At 45.3% G+C, this 22550-nt stretch overlaps 1 protein-coding gene across 1 annotated transcript; it reads left to right on the plus strand.

Moving 5' to 3' along the window:
• The first annotated feature begins 373 nt into the window (after window positions 1-373).
• LOC310966411 (xylosyl- and glucuronyltransferase LARGE2s) lies at window positions 374-14225 on the plus strand. The gene is made up of 11 exons (XM_083941001.1): window positions 374-488; window positions 4434-4605; window positions 5730-5834; window positions 6155-6267; window positions 6862-6987; window positions 7980-8135; window positions 8815-8978; window positions 9272-9550; window positions 10984-11130; window positions 11224-11419; window positions 12992-14225. The coding sequence occupies exons 1-11, from the start codon at window positions 441-443 to the stop codon at window positions 13187-13189; spliced, it is 1704 nt and encodes a 567-aa protein (XP_083797127.1). The 5' UTR covers window positions 374-440; the 3' UTR covers window positions 13190-14225.
• Window positions 14226-22550: the final 8325 nt, after the last annotated feature.

Genomic DNA, 22550 nt, shown 5'->3' on the forward strand with positions numbered 1-22550 from the left:
CCGGGGTGTGACCTGGTCTGATCTTTTTGGATCGTCTCAGGCTCAGCGTGGCCTGAAGTCCGTCTCCGTCTCTGGTGTTGGGGCCGTGGAGGGAGACGGATCAAACTAATGCATTTCATAAAAACAAAAGAGCGAGTAAAGCCGTCAGGGGTCTGAGCCGGTTCAGGTGCTTTTAGCTGCACGCTGAATGAGAGCACTGGTGCTTTTAGAGCAGATCAGCTTAAATCTGACTAAACGGCACACGCGAGGAGCTTTTATTGTGAAAGGAGGAGCAGTGTCAGTGGAACTTAATGGTCCCTTTTTACTCCAGAAGGAACCTCTTGACTCTAACGTCTCTTTTTTTTTGTTTCCTTCCATCTCTCAGGAGAAATCCTCTCCACTTTCACTTCATCACCGACACCGTAGCCAACCGCATCCTGAGCTCCCTGTTCCAGTCCTGGATGGTCCCGTCTGTGCAAGTCAGCTTCTACGATGCAGATGAACTCAAGGTACGAGGCCGCGAACGCACACACACACACACACACACACATGCACAAACACCTGCTCTGTCAGGGCAAGGTGAGTCAAAGTCAACTCGTACCTTCACCACTTCAAAAGGAAATCCTCTCGACTCCAAAGCAGCAGCAGCTGCGGCGAGTCGTGCGGACGATACGGAGACGAGATAAATGTATTTATAAATCTCCTTTAACAGAGGAGATTCACATCAGAGCGGCTTTACACAGCATCAAAGAGCGAGAGACATCAATAAAGAACCTGCGCGCTTCAGACGCATCTGTAAGGTCGCAGCTCGTGCGTGTTTGCGCCTGCATCACAACGTGTCACATTAACGCAGATCACAGGAGCGTTTGAGTGTTAACTGGATGCGACTGCAGGATGTGGTGGAGGTCAGTCTGCGGTTTGGCCTCCGTTTACTCTGACAACCACACTCGAGAATGTCTCCACGCGTATCTGCGTCAAGATGCTTGGAAAGAAGATTAGAAACACCTTTAAATAGTGATTTGGTCCAATACGACCATGGAGCCTCTAAATGAACCTGAGTGCAATGCGAGGGAGTTTTGATGAACTCTTCGGCCACTTAATATGTAATAGAGATGCAGTCAAAGTGATGTTAGCATCAAGGAGCAGCGTAGCCATGTGGGCGTGCGTTTGAATGGCGTTCCTCTCCTTTCTCTCAGTCCATGGAGTGAATGCTCGGCCTATAGTGACTCTGGTTGTTGCCCGTCTCCGCTCACTCAGCTGCTGGGACAAAGAACGCCCCCTTCACTGAGGCTCCCAAGCAGCTGCAGGATCGGCTAACTCCATTTCACCCAGTGCCAGACCACAGTAGCTGCACCCAACAACAGACAACCAGCAACGCCCAACACTATTGGCTGCTACCATGGAAACACAACGGGACAGAAAGTTATTGTCAAACCCATCAAAAAAGAGTTCCCCGCCCACAGTAGTGAGTGAGGGGACCGCCAAACATAATCCGTCCTGTCAAAGCCCTGGATACGACCTGACAACTGGAGATAGTTCCGGTCCGCTCTGCTCATAGAAGCCCAGCTAATGGCCAGAAAGCTAACGCTAACGCTATGCTAGCAAGAGTCAAGTGCTGTGTCCCAAATCTTGCATGGTCTCTTGACATTTGTGCTAGAGTTTGTGCACGGACTCAATCAGTTGGACGATCGTATTTTTTCTTCTGTTTATTTTTTCAAAAACTTTTCCATCAACTCTTCTGACTCAGCACAAACATCCTCTCATCACCTTTTTTCATTTATAAAGTGAATCTAGTTTATGTTGCGCTGTTTTTCCAGTTTAACTAAGTCCCGCCCCTTCTGCTACGTAGACAAAATGGCGGCAATCGAGGGCATTGAGTGTCCATCGACCCACGCTCAACGGTTTAACCGGTTAAATGCAGAACACTGAGAGATAGTTCTGGTCCACTCTGCTTGTAGAAGCCCAGCTACTGGCCACAAAGCTAACGCTAACGCTATGCTAGCTAGCAAGAGTCAAGTGCGGTGTCCCAAATCTTGCACTGCATTGACTGTGCTAGCATTCGTGCACTCTGTGTCACAAAATGGCGGCAGTTGAGGGCGTTGAGTGTCCATCGACCCGCGGTCAACGGTTTAACGAGTGTGCAACCGGATAAATGCAGAACACCGTGTTTTACCGACTTCCGGCGTGAACGCACTTCCACGCAGCAAAGGTCAATAACCAACAGTGAACGTAATTTGACAGCGACGTTACTTTCGGCTGCAGCCTGAGGTCGAGAGTCGAACGGCGAGCAGGATGTGAGATGATGCTGCGATGCAAAGTTAAGGAGGACAGATGACACGTCAGCTTGTAGTGAACAGCACATGTTTATATTGATATAATTAGTCGCTGAGGTTACACTTAAGGGCGCACTCACACTGTCCCTCCGCACCGCGCCAAAAGAGGTTTTTCGGCTAAAGCCTAGTGCGTTTGACCAGTGTGAGTGCAACCGCTCCGGACATAACTGCGACCAGCTGGCCGTCCACGGCCCGTTTGGGAGAGGTGGGCTTTTGTAAAGCACGTTTGCACGTGTACGAGCACGAGCGTGCGCACGTGTACGAGCACGAGGCCTACGGCGGCTCTGAGGTCATTTCCTGTGCGCCTGTTGGGACGTAGAAAAAAGAAGGAGGGACCATGCGCGGACATTTCAAACAATGGCGGTGAAAGGTTCACGTTGGTGTGATGTGGAGGTGGAGTGTTTACTGCAGATTTGGTCGATGAAAAGATTCAAAAACAGTCGACAAGATGCACAAAAACTCCGAGGTCTACGGAAAGATCTGGAAACAAAGCCACGCATCGCCATGACGTCATCAATGCGTGTGACGTGTTACGGCGTGATGACGTATAGGCAGCAAGAAGCATTCTCCGAGGCCCAGGTAGTGTGAGTACAAACGGGCCTGGAGGGGGGGACAAGGACCCTAAAGCACGGGGCACGGGACGGAGGAACAGTGGGAGGGCGCCCTGAGAAAACCAGAGAAGTGAAACCGGTGCCAACAAGTGCAGAAAAGTCTCTGGAAGGTTAAAGGAAGGTGCGCGGCTCTTCCCTCTGCTCTCGTCTGTAACGACCTCGTTATCTGGAGCACCTGATCCGGAGTTCTTCACCCGCCTTAAAGTTAAACACCACAATCACCACGACGGCGGGGGGTTACGAGGTTCTCGTTTGACGGCGAGAATCTGTAATTGAGTCGGACGAGCCGCTGAAACACTTTCCTCCCAAAGTCAAGTGACACTTCAGCACAAAAACACCAAATCATTTATTTTAGCGTCAGGTTGATGAATGTGCTCTCAGCGGTGACGCCGATGCAAAGAACGAGTGTGTGTGTGTGTGTGTGTGTGTGTGTGTGTGTGTGCGTGTGTGTCATCACATTCTCCTCCCTCGCAGTCTTTGTGCTGAACAATGAGTCCTTTGTGCCGTCTGACGCTTCGACCTGCAGCCTCTCTCTCTCTCTCTCTCTCTCTCTCTCTCTCTCTCTCCCTCCCTCTCTCTCTCTCTCTCTCTCTCTCTCTCTCTCTCTCTCTCTCTCTTCAGTTTTCATTAAAGAGAGAAACAGTCGCGACTCTAAGCCGATTATATTTGCCGATGATGCACTTACGCAGATCCAATTACTCTGAATCAAGAGAATTCATTAAAAGACGCTATTTGCAGATTTAGAGGAAACGTTGAATGTTTGCCAGGAGACGCTGAATGTGTCTTTGTGTTCACACACACACGCAGAACGCCGCTCACGCACAAACACGGCGTCCATCCGTCACTTTGATCTGTTCAAATACGGAAATCAAACCTAAAGATGAACGGCGACCAATGTTTGATTCTTTGGTCACAGCCACGGTGACAAACAGCTCTTTACCTTCACACACAGATCATCTGCTGAAAGCTCCTGTCCTCCATCTTTCTTTGGGTCGTTTTGGGGGAGGGGTGGATTCAGTGTGTCTGCAGAGACTGGCAGCATGGATGCTCATGTGTGTGAACAGAAAAGTAGACGTGGATGTGCTTTATACTCACGAGCCAGCTCTCACAGAACCTGGATATGATCTTAGGGACAAATATAATTACACCACGGGCCAGATTTGGCCCACGGGCCTGAGTTTGACACCCCTGCTCTAAATGAACCTGAGTGCAATTGGAGGGAGTTGAACTCTTCTGTCACTTAATATGTAACAGAGATGCACTCATGTGTGTTAGTGCTAGTACAGGTCTGGGGTAAGGCTCTGCCTGACCCGGCCAGTCCATATGTGTGTGTGTGTGTGTGTGTGTGTCTGTGTGTGTGTGTGTGTGTGTGTGTGTGTGTCTGTGTGTGTGTGTGTGTGTGTGTGTGTGTGTGTGTGTGTGTGTGTGTGTGTGTGTGTGTGTGTCATAACAACCTAAAGATGAACGGCAACAACCAAATCCATCTTGTCCTCTTGTGTCGTCCTTTCAGTCCGAGGTGTCGTGGATACCCAACAAGCACTACTCAGGGATTTACGGCTTGATGAAGCTGACGCTGACCAAAGCGCTGCCCTCGGACCTGTCCAAGGTCATCGTCCTGGACACGGACATCACCTTCGCCACCGACATCGCCGAGCTCTGGGGCATTTTTCGGAAGTTCACCGGTGAGACTTTTTCAGTTTTACATCACATTAAAAGAAACCTGTTCTGCTTTTTCTGTCTTTTCTGACCTGGAAATGTTGTTATAATGTTTTATAGTCATGTTAAATAAAAGCAAAGGTGGATTTAAGTGAAACAGAAGAGACTGTTGAGTGTAGAGGACACTTATGCTCCTAGAGGACACTTTAACACACGTTTATGCTCCTAGAGGACACTTTAGCACACGTTCAGGCTCCTAGAGGACACTTTAACACACGTTCAGGCTCCTAGAGGACACTTTAACACACGTTTATGCTCCTAGAGGACACTTTAGCACACGTTTATGCTCCTAGAGGACACTTTAAAACACGTTTAGGCTCCTAGAGGATACTTTAACACACGTTCAGGCTCCTAGAGGACACTTTAGCACACGTTTAGGCTCCCAGAGGACACTTTAGCACACGTTTATGCTCCTAGAGGACACTTTAGCACACGTTTATGCTCCTAGAGGACACTTTAGCACACGTTTAGGCTCCTAGAGGACACTTTAGCACACGTTTATGCTCCTAGAGGACACTTTAACACACGTTTATGCTCCTAGAGGACACTTTAGCACACGTAGGCCCAGGTAGTGGGAGTACAAACGGGCCTGGAGGGGGGGACAAGGACCCTAAAGCACGGGGCACGGAACGGCGGAACAGTGGGAGTGCGACCTTAAAGGCATCGTGCTGTCGTTGTCGTCGTTGTAGCTCCACCTACATGATGACATCACATTAATCCTCCCGCTGATTTGAGCTCATCCTGTCCAACGTTTGTTGTAATTACACGATGTGTTCAAGAGTGAAGGCAGCCACAGCATCTGAACACTGAACAATAGACTCCAAATAATATGATCAGATGTGATTAAATGAAGGAGAGGTCATGAAAGCAACAACAGAAGAACATCGCTTCTGTTCCTTTATTAAAGTACTTCATGAAAACAATCTTTTCAGACTCTATGATTAGAGGATAATATTATTATTAGTGTTGCATCAAACCTGTTCTCCAACACCAGCAGTGAGAGACGCCGTCTTTGTATTATTTCCATCGTGAACAGAAACTCTGTGTTTGTATTGAACGTCGTCACTGATGCTGTTTGTGCTTCCTGCAGACAAACAGGTGATCGGCCTGGTGGAGAACCAGAGCGACTGGTACCTGGGGAACCTGTGGAAGAACCACAAACCCTGGCCCGCGCTGGGACGAGGCTTCAACACGGGTAACAGATCCTCACTCACGCTTTAAAGCAGGGGTGTCAAAGTGATGCAGTAAAGAGTCGCTGTGGCTGCAGGTTTTCACTTCAACCAAGCAAAAACACACCTGATCCAACAAATCAACCGTGTGAAGGCCGTTCAGGTGATTGCAGGACTCGTGTCAGGTGTGTTCTTGCTTGGTTGGATGAAAACTTGCAGCCACAGCGACCCTGGATGACTTTGACCCCCCTGCTTTAAAGGAACTATCTGAAAAAGCTGATTTGAATCTTAAGAATTGTCAGACACACTTTAATTTGAAGGTGAACTTCCTGTTTCCTCCTCGCAGGCGTCATTCTTCTGTACCTGGAGCGGCTGCGGCGAATCGGCTGGGAGCAGATGTGGCGGCTGACGGCAGAGAGAGAGCTAATGAGCATGCTCAGCACGTCGCTGGCTGATCAGGTTAGAGACGCCTTCGACCCGCTGAGGAGCAGGGTTCTCTGTCTGCAATTTCAGTCCAAAGCAACTTCATCCCTTAGCACATCCACTCCTTCCTGCTTACCTTTCACAATAAAAGCCCCGGACTGCGTAACGGCTGAGTCCATCTGCCACGGCGAGCACGTCAGTGAGGAATAATTGCAGGTGTTCATTTAGCATTTAGCATGTTTATGTCGTTAATTCATCACAATCTGTATAAAAAACAGACGTACCCAATCGTCCTCGCCTACGGGAGTCTCCATCTTGTCAGACTTTGACTCCGCCTCCTTTCCTCTGACCAAAAAAGGGCATGTACGTGACGTTGGGGGGAGGGGCGGACGTCCATCTGGCTGACGTTTACCTCCGAGGGGAAGTGAGGGCCAGAGGCTAGCTGTCACTCAAGAGGCCACGCCCCTAATTATTCATAAACTTTAACCTTTGATAAAATAAAAACTAGCCCCTCCCCCTTAGTGTTGTCATGGAGATATGAGCTAAACACACAGACTAGAATGTTCTTTTGGTGGGTCCGGTGGAGCTGCTGACGTGTCGTTAACGCTGCTGTGTCTCCGCCGTGTGCAGGACATCTTCAACGCCTTCATCAAGCAGAACCCCGTCCTGGTGCACCAGCTGCCCTGCTTCTGGAACGTCCAGCTGTCCGATCACACGCGCTCCGAGCAGTGTTACACGGAGGTGTCCGACCTCAAGGTACGCTCTCACACACACACACACACACACACACACACACACACACACACACACACACACACACACACACACACACACACCCATCATTAGCTGAGGGCAGAGGGTTGACGCTGTCACCCAGAGACGCTTGTGACCGGCTGTCACGCAGAGTGCGTCCATCATGTCCAGCTGAAGCTGTCACACGGGCCGCAGAAGCAGCGTGCACCGGCGCCGCACGGACATCTGTCGATCTCCATGAGTCAGAGACGTCGGTGCTTAAATTTAGAAACGTTTTAATGGAAAATTGACTTGAATGGTGACCTTTAAAATCAAAACTGACATCGCTAACAGCATCGACTGTGGCACCGCTGTCACTTTGTCCGCCGTGACGTCAGGAGGATCAGTTTTGTAAGAGTGCGGCCATGTTTGTTGTTTACATCGTACTGATCCAGAAGATCTCCACAGTTCTCACCGGCACTCACCTGTATCTCACCTGTGTCTCACCTGTTTCTCACCTGTGTCTCACCTGTGTCTCACCTGTATCTCACCTGTCCCTCCTGTCTCTCACCTGTATCTCACCTGTGTCTCACCTGTGTCTCATCTGTGTCTCACCTGTATCTCACCTGTCCCTCCTGTCTCTCACCTGTATCTCACCTGTGTCTCACCTGTATCTCACCTGTCCCTCCTGTCTCTCACCTGTATCTCACCTGTCCCTCCTGTCTCTCACCTGTCTCTCACCTGCTTTGCACTAGTTTCTCACCTGTCTCTCTCACCTTTATCCCACCTGGGTCTCGCCTGTATCTCACCTGCTTTGCACTAGTTTCTCACCTGTCTCTCTCACCTGTCTCTCTCACCTGTATCTCACCTTTTTCTTCTGATCATGTCACTGAGCAGATGTGTGTGAACGTGCGTAGAGTACAGGTATCGTCTGGTTCCTCATGTAAGGGTAAGAGGCCTCCTGTAGTGAGTGCCGTGGTGAGTGACCAGTAACCCTAACCCTGCTGGTGTCGCAGGTGATCCACTGGAACTCCCCGAAGAAGCTGCGGGTGAAGAACAAACACGTGGAGTTCTTCAGGAACCTCTACCTGACCTTCCTGGAGTACGACGGGAACCTGCTGCGACGAGAGCTGTTCGGCTGCCCGAGTCAGGCCAGTCCTGAGAGCGTCCAGGTGAGAGAGGGAGAGAGACACACACACACACACACACACACACACAGAAGGTGCAGTCAGCAGAGACATTTACGTGACACACACACTGAAGTTTGGCAGTTTCCCAACCATTTATTATGTAGGACGGACAGGAAATGGGGTGAGAGAGATAGAGAGAGAGAGAGAGATGCAGATCTTTAACGTAAAAAAATCAAATATCTAATTATTATGTTCCTGTATGGTTGGTCGTCCTGAGCCGCTGCTCCTTTGCGTTGAAAGGAGCCAGTTGAGGTGGTTCAGGATCATCTGGTAAGGATGAACCCTGGGCGCCTCCCTAGGGAGGTGTTCCAGGCACGTCCAGCTGGGAGGAGGCCTCGGGGAAGACCCAGGACCAGGTGGAGAGATTAGATCTCCACACTGGCCTGGGAACGCCTCAGGATCCCCCAGTTAGAGCTGGTTAATGTGGCCCGGGAAAGGGAAGTTTGGGGTCCCCTGCTGGAGCTGCTGCCCCCGCGACCCGACCCCGGATAAGAGGCTGAAGATGAGATGAGATGAACATTAATAATGATTGATTTTTTTACTGTAACAAACGGGAAACAGAAAGAAAGAAGAAAGAAATCAATGCAAATAAAATGTTTACTTGCTTTGGATGTTTGTGACTTGAACATTTCTGCCTTTCTGTCTCTGTCCGTCTCTGCAGCTGCATGCAGCTCTGGAGGAGCTGGACGAGGACGATCAGTGTTACGACTTCCGCCGGGAGCGGCTCACCGTCCACCGGGTGCACCTGTACTTCCTGCAGTACGAGTACACTCCCACTGAGGACGACACCGACATCACACTGGTGGCACAGCTCTCCATGGACAGGTACGGGACCGCCACGGTGCACCTTATGCGCCCTGAGACCCTAAGAGTGTAGTCGCTGCTTGTGCCAAATCAAATCAGAAGGACCTGGATTGAATGATTGGTGTTTCGGTAAAACTCAGCAGCAGGTCGATGCTGGGAGTGAGGGCATGAGTGTCCGTCCTGCAGCATGACTTTAGTCCCGCGGATGCTCAGTAAACTCGCATTATCGCTGAATAACCCTTGGAAAACAAACCAAACCACTCTCTTCTTCTTCCTCATTAACCCATGCGGCTCCCCGTGTGTGTGCCCTGCAGGCTGCAGATGCTGGAGGCCATCTGTAAGCACTGGGAGGGCCCCATCAGTCTGGCGCTCTACATGTCCGACGCCGAGGCCCAGCAGTTCCTGCGCTACGCTCAGGCCTCCGAGGTGCTCAAGAACCGCAAGAACGTCGGCTACCACATCGTCTACAAGGAGGGCCAGTTCTACCCCGTCAACCTGGTGAGGAACGTGGCGCTGAAGAACGCCAACACGCCCTATGTGTTCCTGACCGACGTGGACTTCCTGCCGATGTACGGCCTCTACGATTACCTCAGGTACGACCTTTATAATTACCTCAGGTACGACCTTAACCGTTACCTCAGGTACGGCCTTTACAGTTACCTCAGGTACGACCTTTACGGTTACCTCAGGTACGACCTTTATAATTACCTCAGGTACGACCTTTATAATTACCTCAGGTACGACCTGTCTCACCTGTATCTCACCTGTGTCTCACCTGTATCTCACCTGTGTCTCACCTGTATCTCATCTGTATCTCACCTGTATCTCACCTGTGTCTCACCTGTATCTCCCATGTGTCTCACCTGTATCTCACCTCTTTCTCACCGGTTTCTCACCTGTGTCTCACCTGTGTCTCACCTGTCTCATCTGTCTCTCACCTCTGTCTCACCTGTGTCTCACCTGTGTCTCACCTGTATCTCACCTCTGTCTCACCTGTGTCTCACCTGTGTCTCACCTGTATCTCACCTGTGTCTCACCTGTCTCACCTGTATCTCACCTCTGTCTCACCTGTGTCTCACCTGTCTCATCTGTCTCTCACCTCTGTCTCACCTGTGTCTCCCCTGTTTCTCACCTCTGTCTCACGTATCTCACCTGTGTCTCTCCTGTATCTCACCTGTTTTTCACCTGTGTCTCACCTGTATCTCACCTGTATCTCACCTGTTTCTCATCTGTTTCTCACCTGTGTTTCTCCTGTATCTCCCCTGAGTCTCACCTGTATCTCACCTGTTTCTCACCTCTGTCTCACCTTTATCTCACCTGTTTTCACACCTATTTCTCACCTGTGTCTCACCTGTTTCTCACCTGTATCTCCCCTGTTTCTCACCTGTTTCTCACCTGTGTCTCACCTGTGTCTCACCTGTGTTTCACCTGTATCTCACCTGTGTCTCACCTGTGTCTCACCTGTATCTCACCTGTGTCTCACCTTTGTCTCACCTGTGTCTCACCTGTGTCTCGCCTGTATCTCACCTGTGTCTCACCTGTCTCTCACCTGTGTCTTACCTGTATCTCACCTATGTATCTCACCTGTGTCTCACCTGTGTCTTACCTGTATCTCACCTATGTATCTCACCTGTATCTCACCTGTTTCTCACCTGTATCTCACCTGTGTCTCACCCGAGTCTCACCTGTATCTCACCTGTATCTCACATGTATCTCACCTGTATCTCACCTGTTTCTCGCCTGTGTCTCACCTGTATCTAACCTGTGTCTCACCTGTATCTCACCTGTTTCTCACCTGTTTCTCACCTGTATCTCACCTGTGTCTCACCTGTTTCTCACCCGTGTCTCTCCTGTTTCTCACCTGTATCTCGACTGTATCTCACCTCTGTCTCACCTGTGTCTCACCTGTGTTTCACCTGTATCTCACCTGTGTCTCACCTGTGTCTCACCTGTGTCGCTCCTGTATCTCACCTGTATCTCACCTGTATCTCGCCTGTGTCTCACCTGTCCTTTATACTGTGTGCAGGAGGTCGGTGCTGCAGCTGGACATGGCGCACACTAAGAAGGCTCTGGTGGTCCCAGCTTTCGAGACGCTTCGTTATCGTCTGTCTTTCCCCAAATCCAAAGCTGAGCTGCTCTCCATGCTGGACATGGGGACTCTCTACACCTTCAGGTACCTGAACACACACACACACATGTCCGTGAATGATGACGTCACTCATTCTGTCCTCCTCACCTCCGCGTTCCTCTCTTCCCGCCTCTCCAGGTATCATGTGTGGCCTAGGGGTCACGCTCCTACCGATTATGCCAAATGGCGAACAGCCACCACGCCCTATCAGGTGGAGTGGGAGCTGGACTTTGAGCCGTACGTCGTGGTGAGACGAGACTGCCCGGAGTACGACCAGCGCTTCGTGGGCTTCGGCTGGAACAAGGTGTCGCACATCCTGGAGCTGGATGCACAGGTGCGTCTAATGGCGTTACACACGTGTCCTAACACTTAAATGCTGGCAAATATACTGTTGTTGGATATATAATGTATAATGTAGTGGGGGAGGGTTATAGTCCAAGGAAAATCTCAGATCAGAGTCATAAACGAATGAGACAAAACCTCCGAGATTATGGGAATATTTCAGCCTCATTTCTATCTTTAATTACTCTGAGTTTTACCTCCGACGAAAAATGAGTTTTTCTTGCACACCTCCACAAAAAAAATCACTTTTTGGATTCTTCGTTCACCGTGGAGACGTGAGAAAAAACCTTTGTTCTTCTAGAGTTCAAGGTCACACAGCGGAGAGTAACTGATAAACTAATGATCATTTTGAGGGTCAAGTATTTCTTTCTTTTAACTAAGATTAAGTCACAAATTTAGTGTTGAGCATGTGAACATCATTGACTGAGTTTATGACTTTGATCTCACAGAACATTTGAGGTTCTTCTTGTAAAATTTACAACTTTTCGTTATTTATTTTTCTACCTGCAGTGACCCTGATGTAAAACAGTGAGCTGAACGTCTCAGTTTCACTTGTTAAATTCAGTAGTGTGGTGTATAGGTAAAGGTGATGATATGGAGATGTATTGTAGAAATGTGCGCTGATTTTATTGGAGGTTAAAGGTTATGAATAATTAGGGGCGTGGCCTCTTGAGTGACAGCTCGCCTCTGGCCCTCACTTCTCCTCGGAGGTAAACGTCAGCCAGATGGACGTACGCCCCTCCCCCCAACGTCCCTTACATGCCCTTATTTGGTAAGAGGAAATGAGGCGGAGTCAAAGTCTGACAAGATGGAGACTCCCGTAGACGAGGACTAACCCTTGCTCCAGTGGATTCATTTAGGGCGTGATCACACTGTCCTTCTGGCCGCGGCCAAAACCGTTTTTTCAGCTAAAGTCTAGTACCTTTAAGCAGTGTGAGCGCACCCGCTCCGCGCTCAACTGGGGCCAGCTGGGCCGCCACGGCCCGCTTGAAATAGGTGGGCTTTAGCGGAGCCGTTTGCACATGTACGAGCACGAGCGTGAGCACGTGTACGAGCACGAGCCCTACGGCAGTAGCGTTATGTCCGCCTGTTCGGACATGTAAATAGAAGGAGGGACCATGCGCGGACATTTAACAACAACAACAATGGCGGTGAAAGGTTCACGTTGGTGTGATGCGGAGGTGGAGTGTTTACTGCAGATTTGGTCGATGAAAAGATTCAAAAACAGTCGACAAGACGCACAAAAACTCCGAGGTCTACGGAAAGATCTGGAAACAAAGCCACACACACGCGATCAATGCGTGTGACGTGTTACGGCTTGAAGGCGTATGGACAGCAAGAAGCATTGGCCGGACCTGGCAGTGTGAGTACAAACGGTGTTGGGGTGCGGGGGGGAGAGGGAGGGGGGACAAGTACCCTAAAGTCCGGGTCGTGGTCCGGGAGGACAGTGTGATCACGCCCTTAGTTCCCGACTTCTTTCTAAATGTTTGTGAAGTCGTTAAATTGTGCTTCGTCATTGTTTCCCCTTCTGTCGGCTCAATCCGTTTGTGTCTCCTCTCCTCAGGAGTACGACCTGATGGTGCTCCCCAACGCCTTCATGATCCACATGCCGCACGCTCCCAGCTTCGACATCTCCAAGTTCCGCTCCAGCTCCAGCTACCGCAACTGTCTGAACACCCTGAAGGACGAGTTCCACCAGGACCTGTCCAGGAAGTACGGCTCGGCCGCTCTCAAGTACCTCACCGCCCAGAGGAACATGTGAAAGGCCGGAACAGCCGAGAGCCGGCGAGTCCGTCAGCCCGACGGGGCCGCGAGAGCTCGGACATGTACTGACGCTGCTCCACGCCGCGTCACAGCGTGGCCGCACAGCACAAACACTGACGGTAAAGCTTTACAGCCCTTTGGAACATTCTGGGGCTCCCGTGCATTAAATCTCCAGTCGACGAGACGCAGAGGCCGACTGCCGGACAGAGTGGCGGCGGATTTCCTCAACACAGGATTGACTGAGCTGATGGACGGGTGATGGACGGCGTGGACGCCGACGAGACTAGCTTTAAGGCCGGGAAATAACAACCATATTCTTACAATTTGTTCTGACAATCAGGGCTTTTTTCCCCCCCAGAAGACGGACGGACGTCTGGACACGACGGACGGACGTCTGGACGCGACGGACGTACGGACGTCTGGACACGACGGACGGACGTCTGGACACGACGGACGGACGTCTGGACGCGACGGACGGACGTCTGGACATGACGGACGGACGTCTGGACACGACGGCGTGCAGTTTTAGGGGAAAGATGGAAAAGAGACGATGTGACTCACGTCCGAGGGTCGAACTGGAGAAAGATCTCAGCCTTATCACTCTTCATGCTTTTTACATATTTAATATTTTCTTTTTTTTCAGTTTGAATCAAAACCAATGAAACACAAACGTCGGCATTCACGATGTTTTGATTACGATTTTACGGAAGAAGCCGTTTATTTTTCCTTTTTCTATGTTTTCTTTAAAAAGAAAATCCATCGTGTGTGTGTGTCTATGTGTGTGTGTGTGTGTGTGTGTGTGTGTGTGTGCGTGCGTGTGTGTGCGTGTACGTGTGTGTGTGTGTCTCTATGTGTGTGTGTGTGCGTGTGTGTGTGTGCGTGTGATATCCAGCTGCATCATACGGTTCGTCTTCATCGCGTTGCTCACTGGTTGTTGTCCTCGTGTCTCTGCGTCTCTGCGTATTCGCCTGCATGTGAAGCGTTCGTCCCTGTGACGGAAGCATCCGGACCACAGACGCTGACACCCACACCGCCCCCTCACCCTCACCGTCACCCTCGCCCTCACCCTCACCCGCCCCCTCACCCTCACCGTCACCCTCGCCCTCACCCTCACCCGCCCCCTCACCCTCACCCTCACCCACACCCACACCGCCCCCTCACCCTCACCCTCAGCCTCACCCTCAGCCTCACCCACACCCTCACCCTCACCCACACCCTCGCCCTCACCCTCACCCGCCCCCTCACCCTCACCCACACCCTCGCCCTCACCCTCACCCGCCCCCTCACCCTCACCCTCACCCACACCCTCACCCTCACCCACACCCACACCGACCCCTCACCCACACCGACCCCTCACCCACACCGACCCCTCACCCTCACCCACACCGACCCCTCACCCACACCACCCCCTCACCCTCACCCTCACCCTCACCCACACCCTCACCCGCCCCCTCACCCTCACCCACACCGACCCCTCACCCTCACCCTCACCCTAACCCTAACCCTCACCCTCACCCACACCGACCCCTCACCCACACCGACCCCTCACCCACACCCTCACCCTCACCCACACCGACCCCTCACCCTCACCCTAACCCTCACCCTAACCCTCACCCTCACCCACACCGACCCCTCACCCACACCGACCCCTCACCCACACCACCCCCTCACCCTCACCCTCACCCACACCCTCACCCTCACCCACACCGACCCCTCACCCTCACCCTCACCCTCACCGCCCCCTCACCCTCACCGCCCCCTCACCCTCACCCTCACCCTCGCCCTCACCCTCACCGTCACCCGCCCCCTCACCCGCCCCCTCACCCGCCCCCTCACCCTCACCCTCAGCTCAGAGCCGGAGCTTCTCCCCTCTCCTGTGTTTGTGCCGTTTCATCACTGATGTCTCTGATTCACTGGATTCATGTGCCGTCTACTGAACCTTCATGCTTTTATTTTGAAAAGTCCAACTGAAGTGACGCTTGTTTCCTTTCTGCTAAAATCTAATCTAATCTAAATCTATGAGAGAAAGTGTGAGATTATGTTTGTGACGTTTCCAGAGATGCTCCCGTAGCCTCCGAACCAGCGTCCGCGTTAACCCTCACACGAGACAGCTTACGTCACGCCTGTAGCAGCGGCGCCACGACTAAACGCGGAAGTTAACATTAATTTAGTTCCAAATGATTTTTAAAAATACTTTTCTTTATAATTAAATTCTTCTACATTATGCAAATGAGGGAGGAGAGTCCATCGGCCTCATTTGCATAATGTAGAAAGAAAATTAATTGAATAATTTTTACAAAATAATTAAAAATAAAAGGTAAATTCAAAATAAACAGGGGAGTTAATGACGAACAAAGAGAAATATCAATTTGGTTTTATTAATTAATTCCTTTTTAATATAACTTTTGGTACTTAATGACGTTTATTTGCTGATGTATGTAATTTTAATTACACCAGGGGTGTCAAACATGCGGCCCGTGGGCCAGAACCGGCCCCCCAAAGGGTCCAATCCGGCCCAAGGGATGAAAAATGACTTTACTGCTCCGGCCCACTTCAGATCAAATTGGGCTGTTGTGGCCCCTGAACTCAGGGCGCCCTCCCACTGTGCCTCCGTCCCGTGCCCCGTGCTTTAGGGTCCTTGTCCCCCCCTCCAGGCCCGTTTGTACTCACACTACCTGGGCCTCGGAGAATGCTTCTTGCTGCCTATACGTCATCACGCCGTAACACGTCACACGCATTGATGACGTCATGGCGATGCGTGGCTTTGTTTCCAGATCTTTCCGTAGACCTCGGAGTTTTTGTGCGTCTTGTCGACTGTTTTTGAATCTTTTCATCGACCAAATCTGCAGTAAACACTCCACCTCCGCATCACACCAACGTGAACCTTTCACCGCCATTGTTTGAAATGTCCGCGCACGGTCCCTCCTTCTTTTTTCTACGTCCCAACAGGCGCACAGGAAATGACCTCAGAACCGCCGTAGGCCTCGTGCTCGTACACGTGCGCACGCTCGTGCTCGTACATGTGCAAACATGCTTTACTAAAGCCCACCTCTCCCAAACGAGCCGTGGACGGCAAGTGTGCCGCTCCTAGACGTGGTACGGTTGCACTCACACTGGTCAAAGGAACCAGACTTTAGCCGTGAAAAGTGCTCGGGCACGGTACAGAGGCACAGTGGGAGTGCGCCTTCAGATGAGTTTGACACCCCTGGTTTACACCAATCAGCCAAAGAGCTTCTGTCAGATTAAAGGTTAATTAACAGATTCAAACCCGTTACGGTTTATTGAAGCTCCGCGGACGACGATCAAACTGAGACGAAAGAAACAAACGAACTTTTTGTTTCTCTGATAAATGAAATAACGGTGACGTGACGTTTCCGCCTCTCTGGACTTTTATTTTGTTACTTTAACCACGTCCTTCCTGTCGCTCGTCTCGCCTCCATGCGTCTGATCGTTCATCACATCGTGTGTTTGGAGTCTGTGTTTGAACGAAAGGAGAAGAAATGATCCAAATCTCGTGGAGTTTCCCCAGAAACGGGCCGACGGAGGCGTGACGGTGTCTGTGACGGGGGCTCGGACGGTTCCTACGGTGACGAGGATGAACTGAAGAGCCCTGCCCCCCCTCCCTCGCCTCCCTCCACGCCGCTCCATTGACTCGTTGTTGATTGTGGTAAATGCTAGTGCCTTTGCTGTATCGTGAAACTGGATATTGATTGTACCGACGTCCCGACGGGGCCTGGGGATCGTCGGGCGCTCTATTTATTATTGTTGACTCAAATCAAAATAATCATATTTTTCTATGTAAATGCTTTAAATAAATTTGCCCTTTTCTAAAAACACTCGGCTTTTTTTTATGCACTCATTAAAATTTCAGCTACGGTTTTTGATGAGATGCTTCACTGTGACGTCGTTTTTACATCAATGACGTCGTTTTTACATCTACGGTTTAAACGTGACGTCACTTTTTTGACAGTTTGATAAAAAGTAAATTTTATACTGTGACTTTATTTTCAACTGTTTTTAAGGTTATTAAAAAACTTTTTTGACTTACTATACGATGACTTTTTAAAAAAACTTCTCTAAAAATATTCTTTGAATTTTTTTCAACATTTTAAAAATATTTTATGAATTTTTTAACTTTTTTCAAAATATTTTGAAATCCATGAAATATTTTAGAAAAGTTGAAAAAAATTTAAAGAATATTTTGAAAAAAGTTGAAAAATTCCAAATATTTAAAAAAAAGTTGAAAAAATTCATAAAATATTTAGAAAAAGTTGAAAAATTCATAAAATATTTTGGAAAAACTTGAAAAAATTTAAATATTTTGAAAAAGTTGAAAAAAATTCCAAATATTTTTTAAAAAAGTCGAAAAAATTCATAAAATATTTTGAAAAAAATTGAAAAAATTACAAAAAAAAGACCAAAAATGTCCAAAATGAGACAAAAATTTCCAAAATGAGACAAAAACAGTCAAAAAAGTCCAAAAATGTCCAAAAACGTCCAAAAAAGCCCAAAATTGTCCAAAAACGTCCAAAAATTTCCAAAATAAGACAAAAACAGTCAAAAAAGTCCAAAAACGTCAAAAAAAGCCCAAAAATGTCCAAAACAAGACAAAAATGTCCAAAAAACAGTCAAAAATGTCCTAAATTGTCCAAAAATGTCCAAAATGAGTCAAAAATGTCCAAAAATGTCCAAAATAAGACAAAAATGACCAAAAATGTCCAAAATAAGACAAAAATGTCCAAAAATGTCCAGAATGAGTCAAAAATGTCCAAAATAAGACAAAAATGAGTCAAAAATGTCCAAAATAAGACAAAAATGTCCAAAATGTCCAAAAACAGTCAAAAATGTCCTAAATTGTCCAAAAATGTCCCAAAATGTCCAAAATAAGACAAAAATGTCCAAAAATGTCCAAAAAAGCCCAAAATTGTCCAAAAACGTCCAAAAATTTCCAAAATAAGACAAAAAACAGTCAAAAAAGTCAAAAACGTCAAAAAAAGCCCAAAAATGTCCAAAACAAGACAAAAATGTCCAAAAAACAGTCAAAAATGTCCTAAATTGTCCAAAAATGTCCAAAATGAGTCAAAAAAGTCCAAAAATGTCCAAAATAAGACAAAAATGACCAAAAAATGTCCAAAATAAGACAAAAATGTCCAAAAATGTCCAAAATAAGACAAAAATGAGTCAAAAAATGTCCAAAATAAGACAAAAAATGTCCAAAAATGTCCAAAAACAGTCAAAAATGTCCTAAATTGTCCAAAAAATGTCCAAAATGTCCAAAATAAGACAAAAATGTCCAAAAATGTCCAAAACCAGTCAAAAATGTCCTAAATTGTCCAAAAATGTCCAAAAATGTCCAAAATAAGACAAAAATGTCCAAAATAAGACAAAAATGTCCAAAAACGTCCAAAATGAGACAAAAACAGTCAAAAAAGTCCAAAAATGTCCAAAACAGTCAAAAATGTCCTAAATAAGACAAAAAAACGTCAAAAAAAAAAGACCAAAAATGTCCAAAATAAGACAAAAAACGTCAAAAAAAGCCCAAAAATGTCCAAAACAAGAATAAAAATGTCCAAAAACAGTCAAAAATGTCCTAAATTGTCCAAAAATGTCCAAAATGAGTCAAAAATGTCCAAAAATGTCCAAAATAAGACAAAAATGACCAAAAATGTCCAAAATAAGACAAAAATGTCCAAAAATGAGTCAAAAATGTCCTAAATTGTCCAAAAATGTCCAAAATGAGACAAAAATTTCCAAAATAAGACAAAATGTCCAAAAATGTCCAAAAACAGTCAAAAATGTCCAAAAATGTCCTAAAACAGTCAAAAATGTCCAAAATGAGACAAAAATGTCCTAAAGTCAATTCCAAAAACAGTCAAAAATGTCCAAAAACAGTCAAAAATGTCAAAAATGTCCAAAAATGTCCTAAAATGTCCAAAAACAGTCAAAAATGTCCAAAAAACAGTCAAAAATGTCCAAAACGAGTCAAAAATGTCCAAAAATGTCTAAAAATGTCAAAAATCAGACAAAAATGTCCTAAAATGTCCTAAAATGTCCAAAAACAGTCAAAAATGTCCTAAATTGTCCAAAACGTCCAAAAATGTCCAAATGAGACAAAAATGTCCAAAAATGTCCAAAAACAGTCAAAAATGTCCTAAATTGTCCAAAAATGTCCAAAATGTCCAAAATAAGACAAAATGTCCAAAAATGTCCAAAAACAGTCAAAAATGTCCTAAATTGTCCAAAAATGTCCAAAAATGTCCAAAATAAGACAAAAATGTCCAAAATAAGACAAAAATGTCCAAAAACGTCCCAAAATGAGACAAAAACAGTCAAAAAAGTCCAAAAATGTCCAAAACAGTCAAAAATGTCCTAAATAAGACAAAAAACGTCAAAAAAAAAGACCAAAAATGTCCAAAATAAGACAAAAACGTCAAAAAAAGCCCAAAAATGTCCAAAACAAGATAAAAATGTCCAAAAACAGTCAAAAATGTCCTAAATTGTCCAAAAATGTCCAAAATGAGTCAAAAATGTCCAAAAATGTCCAAAATAAGACAAAAATGACCAAAAATGTCCAAAATAAGACAAAAAATGTCCAAAAATGAGTCAAAAATGTCCTAAATTGTCAAAAATGTCCAAAATGAGACAAAAATTTCCAAAATAAGACAAAAATGTCCAAAAATGTCCAAAAACAGTCAAAAATGTCCAAAAATGTCCTAAAACAGTCAAAAATGTCCAAAATGAGACAAAAATGTCCTAAAATGTCCAAAAACAGTCAAAATGTCCAAAAACAGTCAAAAATGTCAAAAATGTCCAAAAATGTCCTAAAATGTCCAAAAACAGTCAAAAATGTCCAAAAAACAGTCAAAAATGTCCAAAACGAGTCAAAAAATGTCCAAAAATGTCTAAAAATGTCAAAAATCAGACAAAAAGTCCTAAAATGTCCTAAATGTCCAAAAAACAGTCAAAAATGTCCTAAATTGTCCAAAACGTCCAAAAATGTCCAAAATGAGACAAAAATTTTCCAAAATGAGACAAAAATGTCCACAATAAGACAAAAACAGTCAAAAAAGTCCATAAAACGTCAAAAAAGCCCAAAATGTCCAAAAACAGTCAAAAATGTCCTAAATTGTCCAAAAAATGTCCAAAATGAGTCCAAAATGTCCAAAAATGTCCAAAATAAGACAAAAATGACCAAAAAATGTCCAAAATAAGACAAAAAATGTCCAAAAATGTCCAAAATAAGACAAAAATGAGTCAAAAATGTCCAAAATAAGACAAAAATGTCCAAAAATGTCCAAAAACAGTCAAAAATGTCCTAAATTGTCAAAAATGTCCAAAATGTCCAAAATAAGACAAAAATGTCCAAAAATGTCCAAAAACAGTCAAAAATGTCCTAAATTGTCCAAAAATGTCCAAAAAATGTCCAAAATAAGACAAAAATGTCCAAAATAAGACAAAAATGTCCAAAAACGTCCAAAATGAGACAAAAAACAGTCAAAAAAAGTCCAAAAATGTCCAAAACAGTCAAAAAATGTCCTAAATAAGACAAAAAACGTCAAAAAAAAGACCAAAAATGTCCAAAATAAGACAAAAAACGTCAAAAAAAAGCCCAAAAATGTCCAAAACAAGATAAAAAAGTCCAAAAACAGTCAAAAATGTCCTAAATTGTCCAAAAATGTCCAAAATGAGTCAAAAATGTCCAAAAATGTCCAAAATAAGACAAAAATGACCAAAAATGTCCAAAATAAGACAAAAATGTCCAAAAATGAGTCAAAAATGTCCTAAATTGTCCAAAAATGTCCAAAATGAGACAAAAATTTCCAAAATAAGACAAAAATGTCCAAAAATGTCCAAAAAACAGTCAAAAATGTCCAAAATGAGACAAAAATGTCAAAAAATGTCCAAAAATGTCCTAAAATGTCCAAAAATGTCCTAAAATGTCCAAAAATGTCCAAAAACAGTCAAAAATGTCCAAAAAACAGTCAAAAATGTCAAAAATGTCCAAAAATGTCCTAAAATGTCCAAAAACAGTCAAAAATGTCCAAAACGAGTCAAAAATGTCCAAAAATGTCTAAAAATGTCAAAAATCAGACAAAAATGTCCTAAAATGTCCTAAAATGTCCAAAAAACAGTCAAAAATGTCCTAAATTGTCCAAAACGTCCAAAAATGTCCAAATGAGACAAAAATTTCCAAATGAGACAAAAATGTCCACAATAAGACAAAAACAGTCAAAAAGTCCAAAAACTCAAAAAAGCCCAAAATGTCCAAAAACAGTCAAAAATGTCCTAAATTGTCCAAAAATCGTCCAAATGAGTCAAAAATGTCCAAAAATGTCCAAAATAAGACAAAAATGACCAAAAATGTCCAAAATAAGACAAAAATATCCAAAAATGTCCTAAATTGTCCAAAAATGTCCAAAATGAGACACAAAAATTTCCAAAATAAGACAAAATGTCCAAAAATGTCCAAAAACAGTCAAAAAGTCCAAAAATGTCCTAAAACAGTCAAAAATGTCCAAAATGAGACAAAAATGTCCTAAAATGTCCAAAAACAGTCAAAATGTCAAAAATGTCCAAAAATGTCCTAAAATGTCCAAAAACAGTCAAAAATGTCCAAAACGAGTCAAAATTGTCCAAAAAGCCCAGAAATGTCCAAAACGTCCAAAAATTTCCAAAATGAGACAAAAATGTCAAAATGAGACAAAAATGTCCAAAAAACAGTCAAAAATGTCCAAAAATGTCCTAAAATGTCCAAAAATAGTCAAAAATGTCCAAAACAGTCAAAATGTCAAAAACATTCAAAATGTCCAAAATGTCCAAAAATGTCAAAATGTCCAAAAATGTCCAAAAATGTCAAAATTTATCCAAAAACGTCAAAAAAAAGCCAAAAATGTCCAAAACAAGACAAAAATGTCCAAAAAACAGTCAAGAATGTCCCTAAATTGTCCAAAAATGTCCCAAAATGAGACAAAAATGTCAAAAATGTCCAAAAACAGTCAAAAATGTCCAAAATGAGACAAAAATGTCCTAAAACAGTCAAAAATGTCCAAAAATGTCCAAAAACAGTCAAAAATGTCAAAAATGTACAAAATGTCCTAAAATGTCAAAAACAGTCAAAATGTCCAAAAATGTCCAAAAACAGTCAAAAATGTCAAAAATGTCCAAAAACGAGTCAAAAATGTCCAAAATGAGTCAAAAATGTCCAGAATGAGTCAAAAATGTCTAAAAATGTCCAAAAATGTCTAAAAATGTCCAAAATCAGACAAAAATGTCTAAAATGTCCTAAAATGTCCTAAAAATGTCTAAAAATGTCAAAAATGTCCAAAAAAAGCCCAAAAAATGTCTAAAAAATGTCCAAA

Source organism: Echiichthys vipera (assembly GCF_963691815.1).
Source record: "Echiichthys vipera genome assembly, contig: SCAFFOLD_141, whole genome shotgun sequence".
NCBI classification, from domain to species: Eukaryota; Metazoa; Chordata; class Actinopteri; order Perciformes; family Trachinidae; genus Echiichthys; species Echiichthys vipera.

What these genes read in the sequence shown, in the direction of transcription:
- LOC310966411 (XM_083941001.1), top strand. Translation starts at nt 441, where the DNA reads ATGGTCCCGTCTGTGCAAGTCAGCTTCTACGATGCAGATGAACTCAAG. An exon ending in GGGACGAGGCTTCAACACGG is followed by an intron (nt 5,835 to 6,154) that starts GTAACAGATCCT and finishes TCCTCCTCGCAG; the next exon opens with GCGTCATTCTTCTGTACCTG. An exon ending in TCCTGGAGCTGGATGCACAG is followed by an intron (nt 11,420 to 12,991) that starts GTGCGTCTAATG and finishes TCCTCTCCTCAG; the next exon opens with GAGTACGACCTGATGGTGCT.